Genomic DNA, 22769 nt, shown 5'->3' on the forward strand with positions numbered 1-22769 from the left:
TCAAATCCTCAAATTAGACAAAATTGAAATCAAATTTTGTCAATAAAGATGTTAATAATAACTACTCCCTCACTCCCTTAAGATGCCCGTGATGGCGAAATGTTCCATTATAACATTTACAATTCCTTCACACACTCACGCTCTCGTACATCGCATCCCCGTACCAATTGTATATAACTCAAATATAAGGAGGTATACTTTTATACTTTCTATAACAGCTATTCCCCAAATTTCCCCCAGAGACAACTTCCCCACCTCTCACGCCTACCCTACCCTCAACAAACGCTGCCAGCATTACCCCATGATTACAGATTGATAAAGATTAAGCCACCCAAGAGGCGGCACGGGCATGAATAGCCCGTAACCGTGATGACAATGTTGTTGTTGTTTCAGACTTAGCTACTCAGGACGAAGTGTCCATGTAGCACGGGCTATGGTGAGCCCGTAAGATGATGACAAGTATAGCCAGTCTTTTGTATCTCGGCATCACCACACACCAGCCCCCCCACCCCCCACCCCACCCCTGGTGTAACCTACTCAATCCTTATCTCTAGACAAACATGTAATCAAGCCTATCTGAGGAAGGCTGCGTTATCATGCACGCGCCGAGAGATTCATACCCAAGTGAGCATCAAACGACACCACCAATACAATACCATGGACGACCCCCCTACCTCGGTTGGCCCCAGGGGGGGGGGGGGTTCTTTCTCACCTACGTGCAAAAAATAAAGTCACACAATAACTCCGTTTTATTCAGGCGATGAGTCACAATAACGTGGCTGAAGTATGTTGACCAGACCACACACTAGAAATTGAAGGGACGACGACGTTTCGGTCCGTCCTGGACCATTCTCAAGTCGATTGTGATGAGGACAGGTAGGGACAGGCATTAAATAGGCAAGAGAGACTTTCCTCCTCAGCTCTCTCTTGCCTATTTAATGCCTGTCCCTACCTGTCCTCATCACCATCTGGTCACCACTTGGTCCGGGAGACATCTCCCGTCACGCAGGGTGCAGTCGCGCCTCCACAGATCTCCAGTATCAGCTCTTGATACTGGTAATGGCTCAAAAGGGCCACCACTTACGAGCTATTCATGCCCGTGCCACCTTTTGGGTGGCTTAATCTTCATCATCATCATCATCATCTGTCCTCATCACAATCGACTTGAGAATGGTCCAGGACGGACCGAAACGTCGTCGTCCCTTCAATTTCTAGTGTGTGGTCTGGTCAACTCCGTTTTATTCATTGCACGGGAGACATCTCCCGTCCACGAGGCTAACCATAGCCCGTGCTTCCTGCCTCGCTCCTGTGCCAGGTAAGTTACGGGCTCACCATAGCCCGTGCTGCTTGGAACTTGTTCCGAGTAGCTTAATCTATAACAACAACAACAATCCGTTTTATTAACGGTGTGGGATAATAATGGGCAAGCGGAAACCAGGAGAACACAGATGAACTGTGGCATAACATGGCTCTCTATAGTGGGCCATCTGGCTCACTCCCACCAGTATCAGGGTCATGATGCGGCGCCTGGCTTGTTTATCATCATCTTATCCCCCCCCCCTCCCCCCGCACACACAGTGTGGGCGCCTGGTGGCTGAGTGGACAGCACTCAGGACTCGTAATCCTGGGGGGGACCGGGGTTCGATCCCCGACGATGGCGGAAAACAAATGGGCTGTTTCTTCTACCCTGATGCCCCCCCCCCCTGTTAGCTAGCAGTAAATAGGTACCTGGGAGTTAGACAGCTGTGACGGGCTGCTTCCTCTGTGTGTGTGTGTGTGTGTGTGTGTGTGTGTGTGTGTGTGTGTGTGTGTGTGTGTGTGTGTGTGTGTGTGTGTGTGTAAAAAAAGAGATCGTTGATTGATTGACAGTTGAGAGGCGAAAGAGCAGAGCTCAACCCCCGCAAGCACAACTAGGTGAATACACAGTTTCGAACACCAAAGCTTTATAGTTTCAAAGCGTTATATGACAAAGAGTACTGGGAAGACGGGACACCATGAGCGTAGCTCTTATCCTGTAACTGCACTTAAGTAATTACACACACACACACACACACACACACACACACACACACACACACACACACACACACACACACACACACACTCTTCTTCACAGAAAACTATCGTAACGCTGCCGAACATATAAATCCCATTTCATAAGGGATCGTTATACAAATTAAACCCCAATCACACTGTAAACAATAATCAATACAATTAAAGTCCATAATCATGTATACATCACGGTCTTGGCACCAGTCTACATGTATACTACAACACCTACGTGTATACCATCGCTCTGGTGCCAATCGCTATATAGGTGTAAACTTCATAGTGCCAGTTAAAAAAAATACTAACACCATTCAAAAACATGAATACACAAAAGGTTAATTATCAAAAGATATTTGTTAACTTTTTTTCTTCACTAACAGCAGCGATTTTTTTTATAAATTATAAAAATTATATCAAATATATTTTTTTTTTAATTTTTAAGGACAAGAGTTTGCAGTTACATTTTTTTAATATACAGATTTTGCATAATAAAACTGAAAATATTATAATATTTACTATTCATAACCTTCAAGTGGAAAATTAGCTTGTGAGCGCAGTCGGCTAACAACTTGTCGGTCCCAAATATCGAATCCGAGGCCAGAGGGAGAAGGTCCGGACACGTATTCTTTACGCCTGCTGCCTCTGTTCACCTAGCAGCAATATGTACCCCAGGAGTTGAGCGAATGTTGCGGACTGCATCTTAGGAATGATAAGCCGCAAGGAATTGGGACGTGCTTTGTGCTCAGTTTTCAAACAATATCGCTAATATTTAAGATATTTTCGGACAAAAATCTTTTAAAATTAGGCATAAAATTGGGAAGAACGTGAAGGCGCTACCTAAGGCCAGATTTAGTTACACAATTGTTCCAAGGGAAGGGAATTATCGGAAAAGAGCTAAGCCATTACGACTATATAGCACTGGGAAAGGGTCAGGATAAGCATTTGAAATGGGTCGGGGAGGGAAAGGAATGGTGCCCAACCACTTGTGGACGGTCGGGGGATTGAACGCCGACGTGCATGAAGCGAGACCGTTGCTCTACCGTCCAGCCCAACTGGTTGGACGGTAGAGCGACGTTCCAAGACTGCTAGAATGTTACTAATAAATGTTAAAAGGTTAGCGTTTCCACACCGCCTCAGGGCTGGTCACTGACATTTAAAAGAATACAAGAAAACAGTAGACAAGCAAAACACACAAGCCCCGAGGCACCCCTCGGGTGCCAATGAACCAACCTCTCAGGGTGAGGTTATCTTGAGGTTATCTTGAGATAATTTCGGGGCTTTTTAGTGTCCCCGCGGCCCAGTCCTCGACCAGGCCTCCACCCCCAGGAAGCAGCCCGTGACAGCTGACTAACACCCAGGTACCTATTTACTGCTAGGTAACAGGGGCATAGGGTGAAAGAAACTCTGCCCATTGTTTCTCGCCGGCGCCCGGGATCGAACCCTGGATCACAAGTCCAGCGTGCTGTCCGCTCGGCCGACCAGCTCCCTAAATGACAGTGACAGGACTGTCTCACCAGTGGACACTTTGACAGTCAAAATTCTCGTGAAAGTTTCATTTTTAATTTGTGATGAGGCGGCCGCGCGTCAAAAAATCATTATGACAACTCATCAAAAGCGTCAGGACGACAGACGCATAATGCAACAATAATAATATACAACAATAAACGACGTATTAGAAGAAAACAAAACAAAATCACTATACAGTTGACATTTTTATGCATCGGCCTTGATAGGTTAGGTGGGTTGCTTGGGTTCGTACGTTCCTCTTCGACTACCCAGCCACTTGGGCTGGACGGTAGAGCGACGGTCTCGCTTCATGCAGGTCGGCGTTCAATCCCCGACCGTCCAAGTGGTTGGGCACCATTCCTTCCCCCCTTCCCATCCCAAATCCTTACCCTGACCCCTTCCAAGTGCTATATAGTCGTAATGACTTGGCGCTTTCCCCCCTGATAGTTCCCTTCCCTTCCTCTTCGTCTAGACAGTCGCACTTTTAACGGAGTGACAATTCGAGAGAACGGGGCTGCCGGAAGATTGGGCCATGCAATTTAATGACACAAGAAGCCAATTCAAGCCCACAAAGTAATGTGGGGATGAGGGAACCTTAGTGCCAGTATTACCACATAATATATATCAAACCAGGCACCACGAGAGACATCTCCCGTCACGCAGGGTGCAGTCGCACCTCCACAGATCTCCAGTATCATCTATTGATACTGATGATGGTTCAAAAGGGCCACCACTTACGGGCTATTCATGCCTGTGCCACCTTTTGGGTGGCTTAATCTTCACCAATCAATCAAACAAGGCACACCAAGACCCGTTAACCACGAGGCCAGATTCACGAAGCAGTTACGCATGCACATACGAAGCTGTACATCTTTTCTCAATCTGTGGCGGCTTTGTTTACAATTATGAAACAGTTAATGAGCTCCGAAGCACCAGGAGGCTGTTTATAACAATAACAACAGTTGATTAGCAAGTTTCTATGCTTGTAAACTGTTATAATCAATGCAACCAAAGCCGCCAAAGATTAAGGAAGGATGTACACGTTCGTAGGTACTTACGTAACTGCTTCGTGAATCCGGCCCCAAAAGGATTACTACAACTAGAAAATCAGGATGACACAGTCAAACAATCTCTAGTCAACTAGTAACTAGTAATACAGGTACTAGAAGAGAGGCTTACCATGCCGTTGTCCGGAGCATACCCAGGCGAGTACACTGCCTTATCTGAAAACAAAAAACAAATACAGGTAATTGGTAGTTATTCTCAACATAAACATAGATGTAACTAAGGGTATGACAAAAGAAGTCGACATCATCGTGTCTTACAAAAACATCACAAATGTTTAAACAAATAAAAATACACTATGTAAATCAATTATATTGTGACATTGAAGTAAATGTAGTCATCATTTAACAATTGCAAACAAATTAGTACACTGCTGGGAGTCGTAGTCTATTTATCAGTTGAAGAATCGTCTAGTTTTTGTTCTTGTATCTTGGATTTAGGGAATTCAGCACCACGTTTTCCCTAGAACACAATCCGACAATCGGTTAAACTCCAGGGGCCAGATTCATGAAGCCGTTACGCAAGCACTTACGAACCTGTACATCTTTCCTCAATCTTTGGCGGCTTTGTTTACAATTATTAAACAGTTATAATGAGCTCCGAAGCACCAGGCGGCTGTTTATAACAATAACAACAGTTGAATGGGAAGTTTTCATGCTTGTAAACTGTTTAATAAATGTAACCAAAGCCGTCAAAGATTGAGGAAAGACGCACACGTACGTAAGTGCTTGCGTAACTGCTTCGTGAATCTAGCCCCAAGTGATCATTAGCCTGCAATGACCTGCACTTTAGGTGTCTAATGGGCATCACTTCGAGAAAACGAGACTTAATACAGTGACTGCCAAGCTTGGGAGATGCGAGGGTGGTAACCACTACACCTCGGGGAGCTGCTGAACAACCTCACATCTTATCTTCACCATTTAAGCATCTACTAACACGCTACACCGATGCATAATCTGGTGCTTGTACGAGAGCAGGAGAGGTGGGCGGCGGGAGGCTGGGGGCCTGGCAATTCACAATGCAACCATGCACAATAAACCCGGAGGTAAACATCTCAGCCTCGGCAAATGATAATCAGGTGTAATGTGGTAACCTACGGAGGTGCGGTAGTACTATAAGGGAGCCGGTCGGCCGAGCGGACAGCACGCTGGGCTTGTGATCCTGTGGTCCTGGGTTCGATCCCAGGCGCCGACGAGAAACAATGGGCAGAGTTTCTTTCACCCTATGCCCCTGTTACCTAGCAGTAAATAGGTACCTGGGTGTTAGTCAGCTGTCACGGGCTGCTTCCTGGGGGTGGAGGCCTGGTCGAGGACCGGGCCGCGGGGACACACACACACAAAAAAAGCCCCGAAATCATCTCAAAATAACCTCAAAATAAGTAACAAGTACGGCAAAAGTCAGGTAACAGCAGATGCAAGCCAGTCGACAGCACCCGCAAGCCAGACAGAAACATTAGCAAGCCAAGGAACACTAAGCTCTTAACTAGACAGCACCCACAGCAACAGCTAAAAGCCAGGCAAGAACGACATGATACCAAGCAGCCTCTGCAGTATTCCAAGCAACGGCCCACTAGACAGAGGACAGACAAAGAGGCCTCTGCAGTTACACAAGAGTCAGCAGCGTTGCGGCAGTAAGGCAACAACGCGGTGTGATTCCTTCCAGAGTTTCGGACAAGGAACTCGGCAGTCATACTATATAACTGATCCAATGAAGTATGATCATACATGATCTTATTGTCTGGTTGTAAGTTGATGCAAAAGGTTGTCACTTCGAGCGGCCTGCGGGCCCACATAGTCATCGCAGCCTAAGCTGTTCCAGCACATCCTATCTTATCTTGAGATGATTTCGGGGCTTTTTTTTTTTTTAAGTGTCCCCGCGGCCCGGTCCTCGACCAGGCCTCCACCCCCAGGAAGCAGCCCGTAACAGCTGACTAACACCCAGGTACTTATTTTACTGCTAGGTAACAGGGGCATAGGGTGAAAGAAACTCTGCCCATTGTTTCTCGCCGGCGCCTGGGATCGAACCCAGGATCACAAGTCCAGCGTGCTGTCCGCTCGGCCGACCGGCTCCCTACCCACATCCTGAAGGAATTTGTTTCTTGAATGAAGCCAATGAAGGACGGAGGAGTTAAAAGCTAAGGAGGACCGGTGTAAATAAGAAGCCAAGGATGGCGGGTGGGTTAAGAAGTCAAGGAGGATGGGTACAAAGCCAAGGAATGCGGGCGAGGAATGAAGCCAAGGACGAAGGTCACGGTTTGAATTCATGGAAAACGGACGGGGAATCTTTTAATCTAAGGAATTTAGACGGGGCACGAAGCCAAGGGGGTTAGGGGAAGGCAAGAAACCAAGGAGAGGGAGGAGGGGGTTACGAAGTCAAGGAAGGCGGGTATTTCAAGAAGCCACGACAGAAGCTTCACGGGCCATGGCAGTATCTTTGGATTCCAGGGCGAAAGATTTGCCAGCTAAAGTAGGGAGGGAAGGGCAAATGACAGCAATAGAACTATTAGCCAAGACTGCTAGCCAGGACTGCTAGCCAGGACTGCTAGCCAGGACTGCTAGCCAGGACTGCTAGCCAGGACTGCTAGCCAGACCGAACGGTAATAACACAGACGGTGAGGCAGTCTGTCCGGTTAATATATGGCCGCTTTACCAACTATAGTTGTTTCAGGTGGGCATCGCGCTATAGAACGATCATTAAATTCCTCTTAACTTATACAGACAAGGATGACGCCGTTAATCCGAATTAGAAACCTCACCTTAGAGATCAAGGGAGGACACAGTATACAAAGGGCCTACAGTTTAGACCTATTGTCTTATGTATGACCCTCTGTCCTGCGTGGCAGTGAATACCAGCATTATCCTCACTTTAATAAGACTATCAAAATCTTGAGATTAGGCAAAATTGTAATTAATTTTGTCAATAAAGATGTTAATAATAAAGGGCTGAATGGGTATAACATTGGGGATGTTAGTTTAAATGGATGTTATCTTGAGGTTATCTCGAGATGATTTCGGGGCTTAGCGTCCCTGTGGCCCGGTCCTCGACCAGACCTCCTTTTTGCTACACATCCCCAGGAAGCAGCCCTTATAAGCTGTCTAACTCCCTGGTACTTATTTACTGCTAGGTGAACAGGAACATCAGGGTGAAAGAAACTGTCCATTTATTTCCGCCTTCACCGGGGATCGAACCCGGAATCTCAGGACTACAAATCTCGAGCGCTGTCCATTCAGCTGTCAGGCCTAATTTAGCTAAACATAACCCAAAACTGAACATGAAAGACTGAATAAGAATTGGGTAAGTTCATGAAAAAAATAAAAACTTGGTAAGTACTAGTTAAAAAAAAAAGGATTTACGAAACTAATTACCAGCAACATAGAAGACGTGGAATCGTTGGATTGTTTCAAGCTCATGTTAGACATATGATTAACTGACTGATGAAGGTTAGCACTATCCCTTTGAGATGTATTTTCTTGTCTCACTAAACATGCATGAACTTGAAGATTACGCCACCTCTTAGGTGGCCTAATCTTCACCAATCAATCACCTTTGGTCTTACAGGCTATTCATGTCCATGCCACTTCATATGGACAGAATAGCCCGTCCGTGCCATTCATGTTGGGTGACTTAATCTCCATCAATCAATCTTTGGTTGTGGTTGACATACGAGCTTGGTTGAGTGTAAATAGGAGCTGCCTCTCATGGGCAACCAATAGGAGCTGCCTCTCATGACCAACCAATTGCAGCTGCCCCTCATGGCCAACCAATAGGAGCTGCCCCTCAAGGCCAACCAATAGGAGCTGCCTCTCATGGCCAACCAACAGGAGCTGCCCCTCATGGGCAACCAATAGGAGCTGCCTCTCATGCCCAACCAATAGGAGCTGCCTCTCATGCCCAACCAATAGGAGCTGCCCCTCATGGGCAACCAATAGGAGCTGCCCCTCATGCCCAACCAATAGGAGCTGCCTCTCATGGGCAACCAATAGGAGCTGCCCCTCATGGCCAACCAATAGGAGCTGCCCCTCATGGCCAACCAATAGGAGCTGTCTCTCATGGGCAACCAATAGGAGCTGCCTCTCATGGCCAACCAATAGGAGCTGCCCCTCATGGCCAACCAATAGGAGCTGCCCCTCATGGCCAACCAATAGGAGCTGCCTCTCATGGCCAACCAATAGGAGCTGCCTCTCATGGCCAACCAATAGGAGCTGCCTCTCATGGGCAACCAATAGGAGCTGCCTCTCATGGCCAACCAATAGGAGCTGCCCCTCATGGCCAACCAATAAGAGCTGCCCCTCATGGCCAACCAATAGGAGCTGCCTTTCATGGCCAACCAATAGGAGCTGCCTCTCATGGCCATCCAATAGGAGCTGCCTCTCATGGGCAACCAATAGGAGCTGCCTCTCATGGCCAACCAATAGGAGCTGCCCCTCATGGCCAACCAATAGGAGCTGCCCCTCATGGCCAACCAATAGGAGCTGCCCCTCATGACCAACCAATAGGAGCTGCCCCTCATGACCAACCAATAGGAGCTGCCCCTCATGGCCAACCAATAGGAGCTGCCCCTCATGGCCAACCAATAGGAGCTGCCCCTCATGGCCAACCAATAGGAGCTGCCCCTCATGGCCAACCAATAGGAGCTGCCCCTCATGACCAACCAATAGGAGCTGCCCCTCATGACCAACCAATAGGAGCTGCCCCTCATGACCAACCAATAGGAGCTGCCCCTCATGACCAACCAATAGGAGCTGCCTCTCATGGCCAACCAATAGGAGCTGCCCCTCATGGCCAACCAATAGGAGCTGCCCCTCATGGCCAACCAATAGGAGCTGCCCCTCATGGCCAACCAATAGGAGCTGCCCCTCATGGCCAACCAATAGGAGCTGCCCCTCATGACCAACCAATAGGAGCTGCCCCTCATGACCAACCAATAGGAGCTGCCTCTCATGGCCAACCAATAGGAGCTGCCCCTCATGACCAACCAATAGGCCCATGAGAGATGAGAGGGCCTATTGAGAGGGCTTTTTGTTCAGAGTTTCCTCAACTCTTACGTCCGTCTGTCTCTCCGTCTTGACCGTCAATCCTCCCAATCCACCGGGCCAATCTTCTCCCCTCACCTTTAAGCTTTTGGTACACACATCACCACTAGAGTGAACACTGAATTACCACTTCCCTCAAGCGCCGGCATCTCGTAAATCTTGATCGGACTGTGTAACACTTTATCCAGAGTTCCCCTTGACGAGTTAACGCTATTGAAGTTGCTGCGGCAAGAAGCCTAATGTCCGAGCAACGCTTTGGAAACCAGAAAGTCTGGCGATACTCAAGGTTCTAAAAAAATTAAGTGGAAGGCGTATTTGAAATTAATGGTGCTGGGTAGCTTTGAAACCAATACTAGACTGACGGGTTTGAAACCTATGGTATCTTCTTGGGGTTATCTTGAGATGATTTCGGGGCTTAGCGTCCCCGCGGCCCGGTCCTCGACCAGGTCCCCCCTCCCAGAAAGCAGCCCGTAGCAGCTGTCTAACACCCAGGTACCTATTTACTGCTAGATAACAGGGCATCAGGGTGAAAGAAACTTTTTGCCCATTTGTCTCCGCCTCCACCGAGGATCGAACCCTCAGGACTACGAATCCGAAGCGCTGTCCACCCAGCTGTCAGGCGCCCTGTGGGGGCAGGTTACAAAACCAATGGTGCACTGCAGATTAAAACCCAATGGTGCAGGGAGGGCTTGAAACCAATGGTATTGTGTGAACTCTATATAAATGTTAGGATGTCCTGGTTGATACCTGGTTGATAACCGATTGATACCTGGTTGGAAGCAGGTTGGTTGCACAACAACAGGTTCTGCATCGTCTTTGCGACTAGTAACACAGGAAGGCTCTGAGACTAGCGACCGACGAGGGGTTGGCTGTTTAACTGGTGATGCTGGAAGTCTCACAGCTACTGATATGGGGACGGTTTTGAATATACTGAAGTACGAAAGCTTTAAAGCACTAATTCTGAAATTAGTTATGACGCAGTGGCATGAAACTGGCAATACTGTGACATGAGGCATCAAACTCACCAGGCGCGAACACACCAGAAAGCCCAACTACTCACACACACACACACACACACACACACACACACACACACACACACACACACACACACACACAGCTCATCCCCACACTTATAAAACTCCCTTTTCACCCCCCCCCCTCCCCTTCCCCTACACACGCACGGGGGAACACGGACACACACACTTTTAAAAGTGCCCCCCGACTGAAACATGTGCCACATTGAGCGTCCTTTCAGCAGAAAATATATCGAGTCGTCGATCTTGTCAATGAATGTATCGCCTGGCTGCGTTCACTTCCCAAGCACCTTTCTGTTTATCGTGTTTGCTCGCTGGCACCGCGTTCACTCCTAAAAGATCGCTGCTCATTACAACACTGTTCTTCAGATGGGTGATAACAGGATGAAGAACCACGAGAACGTGAGGTAGAGGTGAAGAGGAGGAGAGGTAGAGGTGAAGAGGAGGAGAAGAGGTAGATGTAAATGAGATGTAGAGGGAAAGAGTGGTATAGGTGGATTAGAAGGAAGAAGAGGGATACAAAGTTTGAGGGAGCAACGGTAGACGATAACTGAAGAGTTATCGTCTACCTAGACGATAACTGAAGAGTTATCGTCTACCTAGACGATAACTATCGAGTTATCTTAAGAGGTAAGAGTGTAAAAGAGCGCATGATGTAGAAAAAACAAGAGGTAAAGTGAGGGAAGAGAGATAGGTAACGAGGCTAGTATGGGAAACAAGAGCAAAGCAAAAACACAATAAATTATAGACCGATAGCACTAACATCACCTTACCTTGCGGTTACCTTATGTTGGTCCCGAGGATCAACGTCCCCACGGCCCGGTCTCTGATGTATGACTTCAGCCCGGTTGATCAGCTATCCTTTGGAGGTGTTTATCAAGTTCTCTCTCTCTCTTGAATACCGAGAGAGGTCGGCTAGTCATGCCCATTATGTTTAATCATGTTGAGCTATTACGTTGTGTACCCTCTAATCTATGTCTAATCTATTAAATCTAGGCCCTCTAACCGATGTAAATTGTGTATCTCCTGCCCGAGCTCCAGAGAATACAGATTTAGGAATTCTAAGAGCTCTCAATAATTTAATGTTTTATCAAGTGGATTCTAGCAGTAAAAGAACTTTGCCTGTTTTCCTAGTCATCAATTTCTCTAGCTTTGAATGGGCAACAATAACGACATCAGAAATATTTCAAGGAAGGAATGTAGGGTGAAATATTAGCACACCTTCATTCCTTCTGAAGATGTATTAATATACGAAAGTACTTAAGGAAATTCCTGTTTCAATTCTTCCTCCGTGGTCTGACACTGTCATTATTTATAAATATATATATATATATATATATATATATATATATATATATATATATATATATATATATATATATATATTGCTTTAATTTACATATTCTGTTCAATTTACATAATTTTTTTTTACATTATTTCCAAGCGTGTGAGCACGCGCACACACTAGAAAAAACTTTTGTTAACAAATTGAATGCACTTGGAAGTGATGTGATAGAGGCAGACTTCATACACAGTTTTTAAAAATGTAGATATGACAGAGGCCAATAGGCTCTGGAACCTATACACCAGTTGATTGAGAATTACGAGGCGAGACCCAAGAGCCGTGGCTCATCCCTCTGCAAATAATACAAGTTAATACAAGTAGGCGAGTACAGGGTGACCCAGACGCACTTCCCAGACAGTCGGAGAGACAGTTGCTAGACTGTATCCCCGAGGAGAATCAGATCTAAAAACTACAGTCAGTCCCAAACCTGACACCAAGGCAGCACATCAACAAAATACCATTTACTCAAGTTCCAGTCCCGCTCCTGTGCCGGGTAAGCCCACCACGGGCTTACCATACCCCATGCTATTTGGCTGCGGACCGCTCCAAGCAACAGCCTAGTGGACCAAACTCTCACAAGTCAAGCCTGGTCTCGGGCCGGGCTTGGGGAGTAGAAGAACTCCCAGAACCCCATCAACCAGGTATCAACCAGGAACTTTTTGTTCAGAGTAGCTGAATCTAAAAATAACAAAAAAGGTTTACAGCATTCACATTCACTGGCAACGATCAGCTAGCCTTTATGGGCCTAGATAGAGAGAGGCCTTCAGAAAACTGTATACAACATGCATCAGAAGGCAGCTTAGTATTTTTTTCCAATTTCAATATTTTTTTCGGCGTTCAATCCCCGACCGTCCAAGTGGTTGGGCACCATTCCTTCCCCCCCGTTCTATCCCAAATCCTTATCCTGAGCTCTTCCAAGTGCTATATAGTCGTAATGGTTTGGCGCTTCCCTCTGCTAGTTCCCTGCCTCCAACCTGACAATTACATCTAATAATCATAAACATTATTACATCTAATAATCACTTGAAAATGTTCTGTGCATAAGAAATATTGCCGGAACAACCGTGGACATTTTCAAAAGGAAACTAGATTTATTCCTCCAAGGAGTGCCGGACCAACCGGGCTGTGTTGGGTATGTGGGCCTGCGGGCCGCTCCAAGCAACAGCCTAGTGGACCAAACTCTCACAAGTCAAGCCTGGCCTCGGGCCGGGCTTGGGGAGTAGAAGAATTCCCAGAACCCCATCAACCAGGTATCAACCAGGTATCTGAGATATGCGACAAGACATGTGCTAAAGCTGAGGATATCATTATCAATCTAACTAGTCATTGCTTAACTACAATGACACGTGAGATTGAGTTCTTAACTACAATGACACGTGAGATTGAGTTCTCTCAATCTCACCACGCTGGAGGAAAGAAGAAATAGGGGGAGGAGATATAATAACTGACAACATACTAAAGGGGGGAAATTAAAATGGTCGAGGAAGCCATGATTAACATGATATATGATAGGGTAAGAGGGCAGGTTGGATAGGGACCAAGGCCACGGGTAGCTCTAGTCAGGAAAAAACTACTTTAAAGAGTCACAGACATCGGTTTAGAGAAGCAACAGTAAATTTGAAATATATCGCCTCCCTCACTTCAACAAAAAAAAAAAAAATATTAGGAGTCGCAAGGAATAACAGTCATTCAATTAATTGACGAGTAAATGGAAGTGGAACTTGGGAGCTAATGGTCAACCCGGTAAGTTCACCTAGGTGAGTTACACACGCACACGCAGACCAACACGCAACTCGGCAATGCGCTAGCACTATACTAACACCAAGTTATGCAGGTAATTACAACAATATTAATACCAGTCATTATACCATTATAGTGGAGCCATTTTTAGTAAGCGAATAACGTCAGCGAGAAAATATGACCATATTCATCACATCATTATCACGTCCTCAGCTGCTTCGTGTTGGGTGCAGGTCGAGGGGGGGGAGAGGGGGTTAGGGGAAGGGGGAGAGGATATATGAACCTGTTTATTACACTTATATGCATGACAAGTCTCGTCAGAAAGCAATACGTACTCCTTCATTATCACGTGTAAGCCACTTCTGTAAACCCTCATCCCGGCTAAAGCCTTTCCGTATGCACGGAGCTGAATTCACTAGCTCTGTTGCCCAATCTGTGCTGGCGTGTGGTGGGGGGAGGGGGTGCGTTTCTGTTCCTTAAGTTGTGTCGTATATACTTTTGAAAACGTGTTTCAAGTCTCTCTCAACCACTTCGTTCCCAGTTCATTTCCCCCCCTTTCTTCACGACCTTTGACACTAAATTAGTTTCTTACATTAAGCTATTCTGTGGCTCATGATGGTACTCATTATTCACGTGGGTACTCAGTTTCTGTGTGCTTCCTCGTTCTTTTCCCTCACGCAGCCTAGTGAACCATTCGCAAATGAGACCAATGAGAGTACCAAATTTTCGAAATATCGCTCAATGTCTCCCACCCAACACCCCGACATTGTGTATGATAGTTCTACAATCTGCCACGAGGGGTTTTGAAATTGAAATAAGTTTATTGAGGTAAGATACACACAAGGGGATGAGGTAGCTTAAGCCAATAGACACATTCCAAACAAAAAACTACATGGCCTAATAACCAGCCCGTCCTTCTGTTTAGAAAGTACTAATTGTACCGATGTGGACCATCGTACGTGTATTAACGTAATGGACAATTAGAAAGTAGAATTTGGTTCTATTGAGTTTGGACAAACCAGAGAAAGGTTTTATATTCGTTACTAATAAAGCCTAACCTAACCATCCTAGGGTTAATACACGTTTAGGCCTAATATAGTACATATATGTGCTATACTGTACTAGACTTAAGAATATTTAAGTTATGTTTTTACCTTTATTTTTTTCCGGACTATGAAGTGAATAATACCAAATTCTACTATCCAATTGTCCATTAGGATGGGTTGCTAATAACAACTGGGAGCCTACTAGCATCACCATACTATGCACAGAACGTTGTACGACGATACGCGATGGTGTTATCTGCGAGTTGTTTTCGCATATCCATACATTAAAACATTGATTGTAACCATGATATATATGTGCTTCCGCCTACAGTTTAGACCTATTGTTTTGTGTATGACCCTCTGTCCTGCGTGACAGTAAATACCAGCATTATCCTCACTTTAATAAGACTTGATCGAAATCCTCAGATTAGGCAAAATTGTAATTAATTTTGTCAATAAATATGTTAATAATAATAATAATGCTTACCGCAGCACCGAGGACACAACAATAATCTTATGAAGACCAAAGCTTGCGCCTTCTAAGGCAGCCTAATGATAAAAATATTAAACACAACGCGAGTATTAAACACAACATTGGCGGTTCCTAGGATTACAAAAACATACAAAACATTACACTTATCAGGTGAGCTCCAGGTAGCACAATATAATCTCGCAGATTACGTCATTTTTCAGCCTAAACATTCTGGTAAGCATTAGCAGAACTAGGTTGCAGTAACATGAAAAACAGAAGCTAGAAAACAATCTTATATACAGCAGCCAAATTTCCTGCTCGAAGCTTATATATCGAACCCTATAAAAAAAAACTAGATTATTAAATTGCAGAATATTTACGCCAGCAAATTTCTTCTCATGACACATGGGCTTGCAAACTGTTGATATCTGACAAGTCATAATCATGTTTCGCCGTAGGTCCTTAAGATACTTTTGTCACGAGTGTTTTTATCTTCTACTTCTTTCTACGTCATTCCAACGTTGAAAGAAGTACGAGAAAGAAGCTGTTATTTATCAACTCACTGAAACCTATATTTCTAGGTCTATTATGTTGACATTGCTCGCATTTAATACAAATAGGTTAACCCCGAATTATTTCTATGACTAATTTGCATGTCAAGTTTAGAGAAACCTGTAGCATAAAATACTCTCATCAACTCGTGCACGCTAGGTGGAGTAAAATAGTAACAGATTTCAACAAACGTTTCATCATACATCAATTCCCATAAAATTTAATATCCGTTTACATGGGTTTTGATGGTTGCATATGTAGCGCTAATCATTCTAATCATTGCTAGAATGATTAGCGAGACAGACATTTCCACTTACAACTTCAGATCCCCCCCACCCCCATCCAGATTCACAAAATAAACAAAAAACAATTGGGAATAGTATTAAAAAATTGATAGAAGGCTGACTAATATTATTACACCAAGCACAATCATACAATTTATCCATTAACGTCATCCATAATGTACTTGGGCATATTTTCCTGGTCGTTATTCATATTACTATTATTGTTTTATATTATTGTCCTTTAATTGAGTTAATATATTTTAAATAAATGTATCGGTATGAGTAATGACTTCCCATTTAACTGTTAAAGATTACATGCCTGTACGCAGGAAGTCCTCCTAAGGTTTCCCAAAGTCAAGAAAACGGTCAATTTAAAGTGTCCTCTCCTAACCCGCCAGAGGACCCAAAACAGAAAACGGAACAGTACGTCACATTCGCGAGCCGTTTCCATTTTCAAGTACAATTTTTGGCTTTAAGTAACACTGCGAGCAGCCGCGTCCAACAGCCTGGTTGATCAGTCCAGCAACCAGGAGGCCTGGTCGACGACCGGGCCGCGGGGACGCTAAGCCCCGGAAGCACCTCAAGATTGAAACACATACGATCGAAATGCGACGTTCTTTGTAAGAGGACAGACAGATTGCTGTGGGAGCGTGTGCGAGGATGTGCGTGTAGGCGAGTCTAAATCTGCTTTACAAGGTCGAGCAATAGCTCCAGAGCCCGGCTTCGCCATCTATCTGTTATTTAATGCGGTTACTTTCAACATGCCTGTTTTTCATATCTTTCTTTTTAAACTATTGTCTCAACTTTACATCTCTCTCTCTCTCTCTCTCTCTCTCTCTCTCTCGTCCGTATCATTTGCTCACTACTATTACATTGTAAGTATATTCTAACTTCCTTATGATTAGTTTGGGCCACAAGGTGAGTGTGTTTGCATTCATGAGTGCGCAAACATGTCCATTCCGAAACTTATTTGAGTGGTTCAGTACGAGGTAACCGATAGTTACGTAATACTAATTATTTGTATTTATTCTAAAAAAATAATAAGAATGAAAGTAAGATCAATTCAGTGTTGCCTTAAGACTGCTATCTAAACATGCATTCACTACTCCCTTGATTTCTCGCTACAATATTAATTTAATAGAAACAAAATTCAAATTTTCGATGACTTTAATTATGAACACCTGCCCTTTTGCATACAGGATTGTATGTTGCTTCCCAAGTTTGCCTCGCCTGCTTTAACTTATGTTGTCACTGTTAAGCTAACAAAGCAAATTTACAAATCTACCAACACCTCATCCTTTTACATACTAAACGACTGCTCCCATCGTCACTTATTTGTTACAATAAAGTTCAAAACAAAAATGAGAAAGCTTAACAATTATTACACGCTTTCTGCAAAAAAAAAAAAATCCTTTTAGTCCTAGAAGGTTTGTGGGTTGATAAATATCTACATACCAATGTCCATTTATCTTAATTGGAGTCTTAACTTGCCACTTCAGCATGAAGTTAAATTTGTACTGAAACTACACACTGAAGGCGGTATACATCACAACTGCATGGGTCCTACAAAGGATATTACCGATTTCAAGTTTTTCTTGTCATAGTTTAGGATTTCCGTTACATTTCGAGACTATACTGAAAGTTATAATTTAAATTCAAGATCAAAGAATTAAAGGGTGTGCGCTTGAAGAGAGAGGACCTTTAGTGCAAAATCAATTTAATGCCAGGAAGAATTACAGAAATATTATCATGTCTCCAAACTCATTTATTTCGTTCAAGGTAATTTTTCCCTGCAGTGTAGGCCTATGCATGTTCCCGTTTAAGTGTGCAAACGTTACCGAAACTGGAGGGTCAGTTCCTTAGCGAGAATATCTACAGTAAGTACCCTCTCCCATATTTGATTTTCATATACATACGGGATATAAAAAAAAATGCTTAACCGCCAGCAAGTATGAAGGGACCAAAGTTACAAATGCACAAAAAACTCACATTAACGTGATGTACCAATGAGAAAATTACAAATAGCCGTAATGACATCCACCAAATGTGTTCTTAGAAAAAATAAAAGCTATCCTGACTTTGTTTACTAATGAGATGCGAAGCGTCTTTAAACATGATGATAATTTCAAACAGACGCCTTAAGTCAGATTTGCCACATCCTGCAGCTGGGTCCACCAACACCAGGAAGGCAAGAACCAAGGCCCGCACTGGTAATCGGACCCGCGACAAGTTGAGAAATCCTTCAACTCCTTCCCTCTCATAAAAGCCAGCGAAAGATCAATTAATCAAAGCACAATCAGTGAAACACAAAATCCCGGACCCATTTCGATTTGAGCAGCGCGCGTAAAGAGTGATAAATCTCCCCCCCTGGCAATTTTAAAGCGTATAATGAATGAAATGTCAAACTGTTCCGCCACGTTCGACTTGTTAAATTAAAATGGCGGCCATCATTTGTCAAGCCGGCCCGACTTGGTGGAGCTTTTTACGCGTATTTCTCACTCTAATCGTCCCGACAGCCGAGGTTAGGATACTGGCGCCGCCTCACACGTATTACAAACACTATCACCCAGACTGACCAAAAATGTTATAAAGCACAGGCGCTCATCATTTCAGAATCCATTCGTTATTTTCGGGCTAAAGTTTTTTATGAATACTAAAGATATATTGAGAGAGAAAGCAAGTATGTAGATGTGGTGGGGCATCGGTACATTCCATATATATATATATATATATATATATATATATATATATATATATATATATATATACATATATATATATATATATATATATATATATATATTATATATATAACACTTTGAAACTACTGACGGTTTTGGCCTCCATCACCTTCTCACTTAGCTTGTTCCAACCGTCTACCACTCTGTTTGCAAAAGAAAACTTTCTAATGTTTTTCGGAACCTCTGTTTCCTTACATTGAAACCGTGTCCCTCTTGTTCGATGCAGCTAAGTACTGTAACCACTCAACCAGCAAGGAGCATGGTACTGAAGAACAGTAGAACGAAAGGACATAATTCAATACTTGAAACAATGATAAGTCACAGGGATGTCAAAGAACTTTTCAGTCTAAGTGTCGTAAATAAGTGGAACGGACTAAATGAGGAAGTTATCGAAGCTAATTCGACACACAACTTTAAACGTAAATATGATAAAAAAAAATAGTATGTGATATGATTCACTGCATTGAACTAATAGAAAATAGCCTAAGGGTAGAAACAGCCTAAGCTACTCTATCCCTTTGAGATGTATTTCTTTCTTATCTCAATAAACATACTTGAACTTGACGGTCGAAAGGTGGGGCTAAAGAGCAATATACTCAACCTTGCAAGCTCAACTAGATGAGTACACACGCATACATAAAACCTTCCCTTGAATTAATTCTGTCATCCCGCGTCTATTGTTAACCGGTATTTTTTTTTTCAACAAGTCAACAACCGTGAATCCAAACCAATAACTGACAGGGCTTTTCTGAATCTAAACTCATCCAATTTGTAGCCATTATTTCATGTCCTATAATGTGTGGCTATATTTAACGTCATTAATATATACAGTATATCATCTCTGTTTATATCTTTTCATCAATTTGTATACATCGGTAATGTCTTTCCCGTACTCTTGCCTCTAGAAAAATAAAAGCTTCTTCCGTTATATGAGAAGTTTCTAATTCTTGGGATTAATCTCGTCATCCTTGCCTGTACCCATTCATTTGAATGTGTTCATTATAAAATATGGCGATCACAACTGAACTGCATAATGTAAATGGGACCTAACAAGAGCAAGATAAAACCTAGGAATAATATCAGACGTTATAGTCCTGGCACTTCGAGAAATAAATCCCAATATCCTATTTGCCATATTCTATACATTTAGGTTTTTGGAATAAAATCCCTACTGTGATTTGGAGCCATTTCCCATTCAGATTTCTCAATTTCTTCATTATCCAGATGATATCTGGTAACTATCATCATCTGCTTGATAAAGATATTATCATCATTATCATTATTTTAATTTTAATCATTACCTGCTTAGGTTTAGGGCCTTCCATTTTCTCAGCACTAAACTACATTTGCCAAACTTTACAAATGTTATTTTCGATCCTGTCTAAATCATTTCTATATATGGTAAACAACAAAGGTCCCAGGACAGAGCCCTGGGCGATTCCTAGGACAAGGAATCAACTGACCAGTCCGAGTGGTGGAATACAACGATTCCCTACTCGGACTAAACTACATTTATGCTCTTTGTTTCCTTTGAAATAACCGTGCCCTTGTCCAACTCAGGTTTAACACCGCAAATACCCTTAATCTTTCGTGATAAAATATATAAAAAAACTGTTGAAGTCAGGTACATAACGTTGCAATCCTTTCTTTCCGTAAAAGAACAAATGTAAAGCCATATTGAGAATCCTTTATTTATCTGTTTTTCAAGATGTAAAAGAATAGCTTTGACGATTATTGATTTAAACAAATTTCCAACAAAAGACCGACAGTTCGACGCAACTAATCTACCCTTTCTCTCCACTGTTTTGTTTGCTATATCTGAAATAACCCTCCAGAATTTGTTTTTGCCTGCTCTGCTATACGCACTTCATAGTTTTGTTTTGCTTTGTTTATTTCTTTTTTGGTAGTTTGATAAATTGTTGTTCCAGATATGCTTCCCGATTTTTTAATTGTAAGTACAGTATATAGTTGTATCTCTAAAGAGGTTCTCAAGTCCCATGATTATTCATTTTAGGCTATTGTTATTCAACCTAATACATTTAAATGGTATACAGTTCTACGTTCATGGGCTTTAACTAGAAGTTTTTTAAATGAGTTATAAATTGAATCTACATCATAATCCAATGTCGGGTCACCTGCTTGATACCTGCTTGATGGGGTTCTGGGAGTTCTTCTACTCTCCAAGCCCGGCCCGAGGCCAGGCTTGACTTGTGAGAGTTTGGTCCACCAGGCTGTTGCTTGGAGCAGCACCCACCTCTGAACCCGCATTTCAACGAAAAGGCCACTTTCCATGGTCACGCCTCCCAATCTACCCTCCCTACCCTGCCTAATCTACTATCCTCAGTCTGCTCAATGTACTCTCCCCAGTATGACCAGTCTATCCTCCCCAGTATGCCCAATATATCCTCCCCCATAATGCCCAATCTATCATCCCCAGTATGCTCAATCTATCATCCCCAGTATGCCCAATCTATCATCCCCAGTATGCCCAATCTATCATCCCGAGTATGCCCAACATACCATCCCAGTCAGTCCTATTTATGCTTTCTTCATGTCCACATAAAACACACACAACAATCGCTGCTCTTATATAACTGCTTTATTTTTTATTTTAAATATTCAGTTATTGCCATAACTGATATTTTGTCATCATTCAAAGACAATACCTTCAACAGTCTCTTCAATTGTACACTGCAACTATATAGTAATGCCTACTGTGATAGGCATCAATACTGAACACCGTTTTTCGGTTGTGTATTTGAAACCTTTAATACACATACTAGAATGTAAACCTCATCATTCATAGCAGTGACCTACAAACGGTACAGCTGCAAGAAGAAGAAGAAGAAAAAGAATGAAGACCACCGAAGGCATATTGGCCCATGTGAGGCAGCTCCTTTTAATATACTGTATATCCAAACTCATGCCTATACAGTACATGTCTAACTTTCATTTAAAGCACTCCAGTGATCACACATCTACTATGTTACCCAGTCAACAAATTATCAACTCTATTCCCAAGCCAATATTTACACAATTGTTTTCTTGATTTCAAATAGAATGACAAATTTCTTCTGCGAGTACTGTAACTAAGTCAGTGATTGTATATATATCAAGATATCTCAAGATCCGACCTGGATCAACTAAGAATATCCGCAATACAGTATATCACAAATAATATTAACAAAATATCTTAAGGATATCCCCAGGATACAAAAAGTCGCACCAACAAGAACTATAGTAGCATTTAAATAACAAAATTAACAAATCTAATTATTAAAATAGCATGTTCCTCACCAGATTTTATAAATCAATTTGCTATACTTCATTTTGAATTAACTGCATTAGGGAAACATCGGCCTCTGATGAGGATGGCATAATATATAAAACCTTAAGATTATTGAATAATGTCCAAGCAACCCTTTGCTTGACATCTTTCAAATAAGCCTTGCCAAAATGGACACAAAATCACATATTACCAATTCCTAAACCTAATTCTCAAAAACTCACACCAATATATCCTGCAAGTGTAACATCTTAGAAAGATTTGTACTAGTCGTCTAATGTTTCAGGTCAAAGATAAATTGTATGTATACGAGTTTATGCCTAGAGTTGTAGACAAGCATGTTTTGCACAATATTGCATACACTTACAGGATAGGACATAAGTAGCCTTTATTGACCTAAACTCAGCTTTCGACATAGCCAATGAAGATATCACGTTAGAATAACTTGCTGAATTTCTAATTAAAGGTCAGCTTTTGAGTTGGATAAATAATTAAATTACCTATCTAACAGGCATGCTAGTCCAATTTAGGGGATGTTCCTGTTCAACCTACATAAACTGTGAAATGCTACACTGATGACATCTGCATTATGGCACAAAGTAAAACTAGACTA

At 43.0% G+C, this 22769-nt stretch overlaps 1 protein-coding gene across 1 annotated transcript in view; it reads right to left on the minus strand.

Annotated features, from left to right (window-relative positions):
- LOC123754016 (uncharacterized) overlaps window positions 1-22769 on the minus strand; it is a 301225-nt gene that overhangs the window by 267481 nt on the left and 10975 nt on the right. Inside the window, exon 2 of the mRNA XM_045736127.2 lies at window positions 4735-4778. Within this exon, the coding sequence (XP_045592083.2) occupies window positions 4735-4778 (44 nt within the window). The remainder of the gene's footprint in view (window positions 1-4734; window positions 4779-22769) is intronic.

The sequence above is a fragment of the Procambarus clarkii genome, chromosome 6 (assembly GCF_040958095.1).
Source record: "Procambarus clarkii isolate CNS0578487 chromosome 6, FALCON_Pclarkii_2.0, whole genome shotgun sequence".
NCBI classification, from domain to species: domain Eukaryota; kingdom Metazoa; phylum Arthropoda; class Malacostraca; order Decapoda; family Cambaridae; genus Procambarus; species Procambarus clarkii.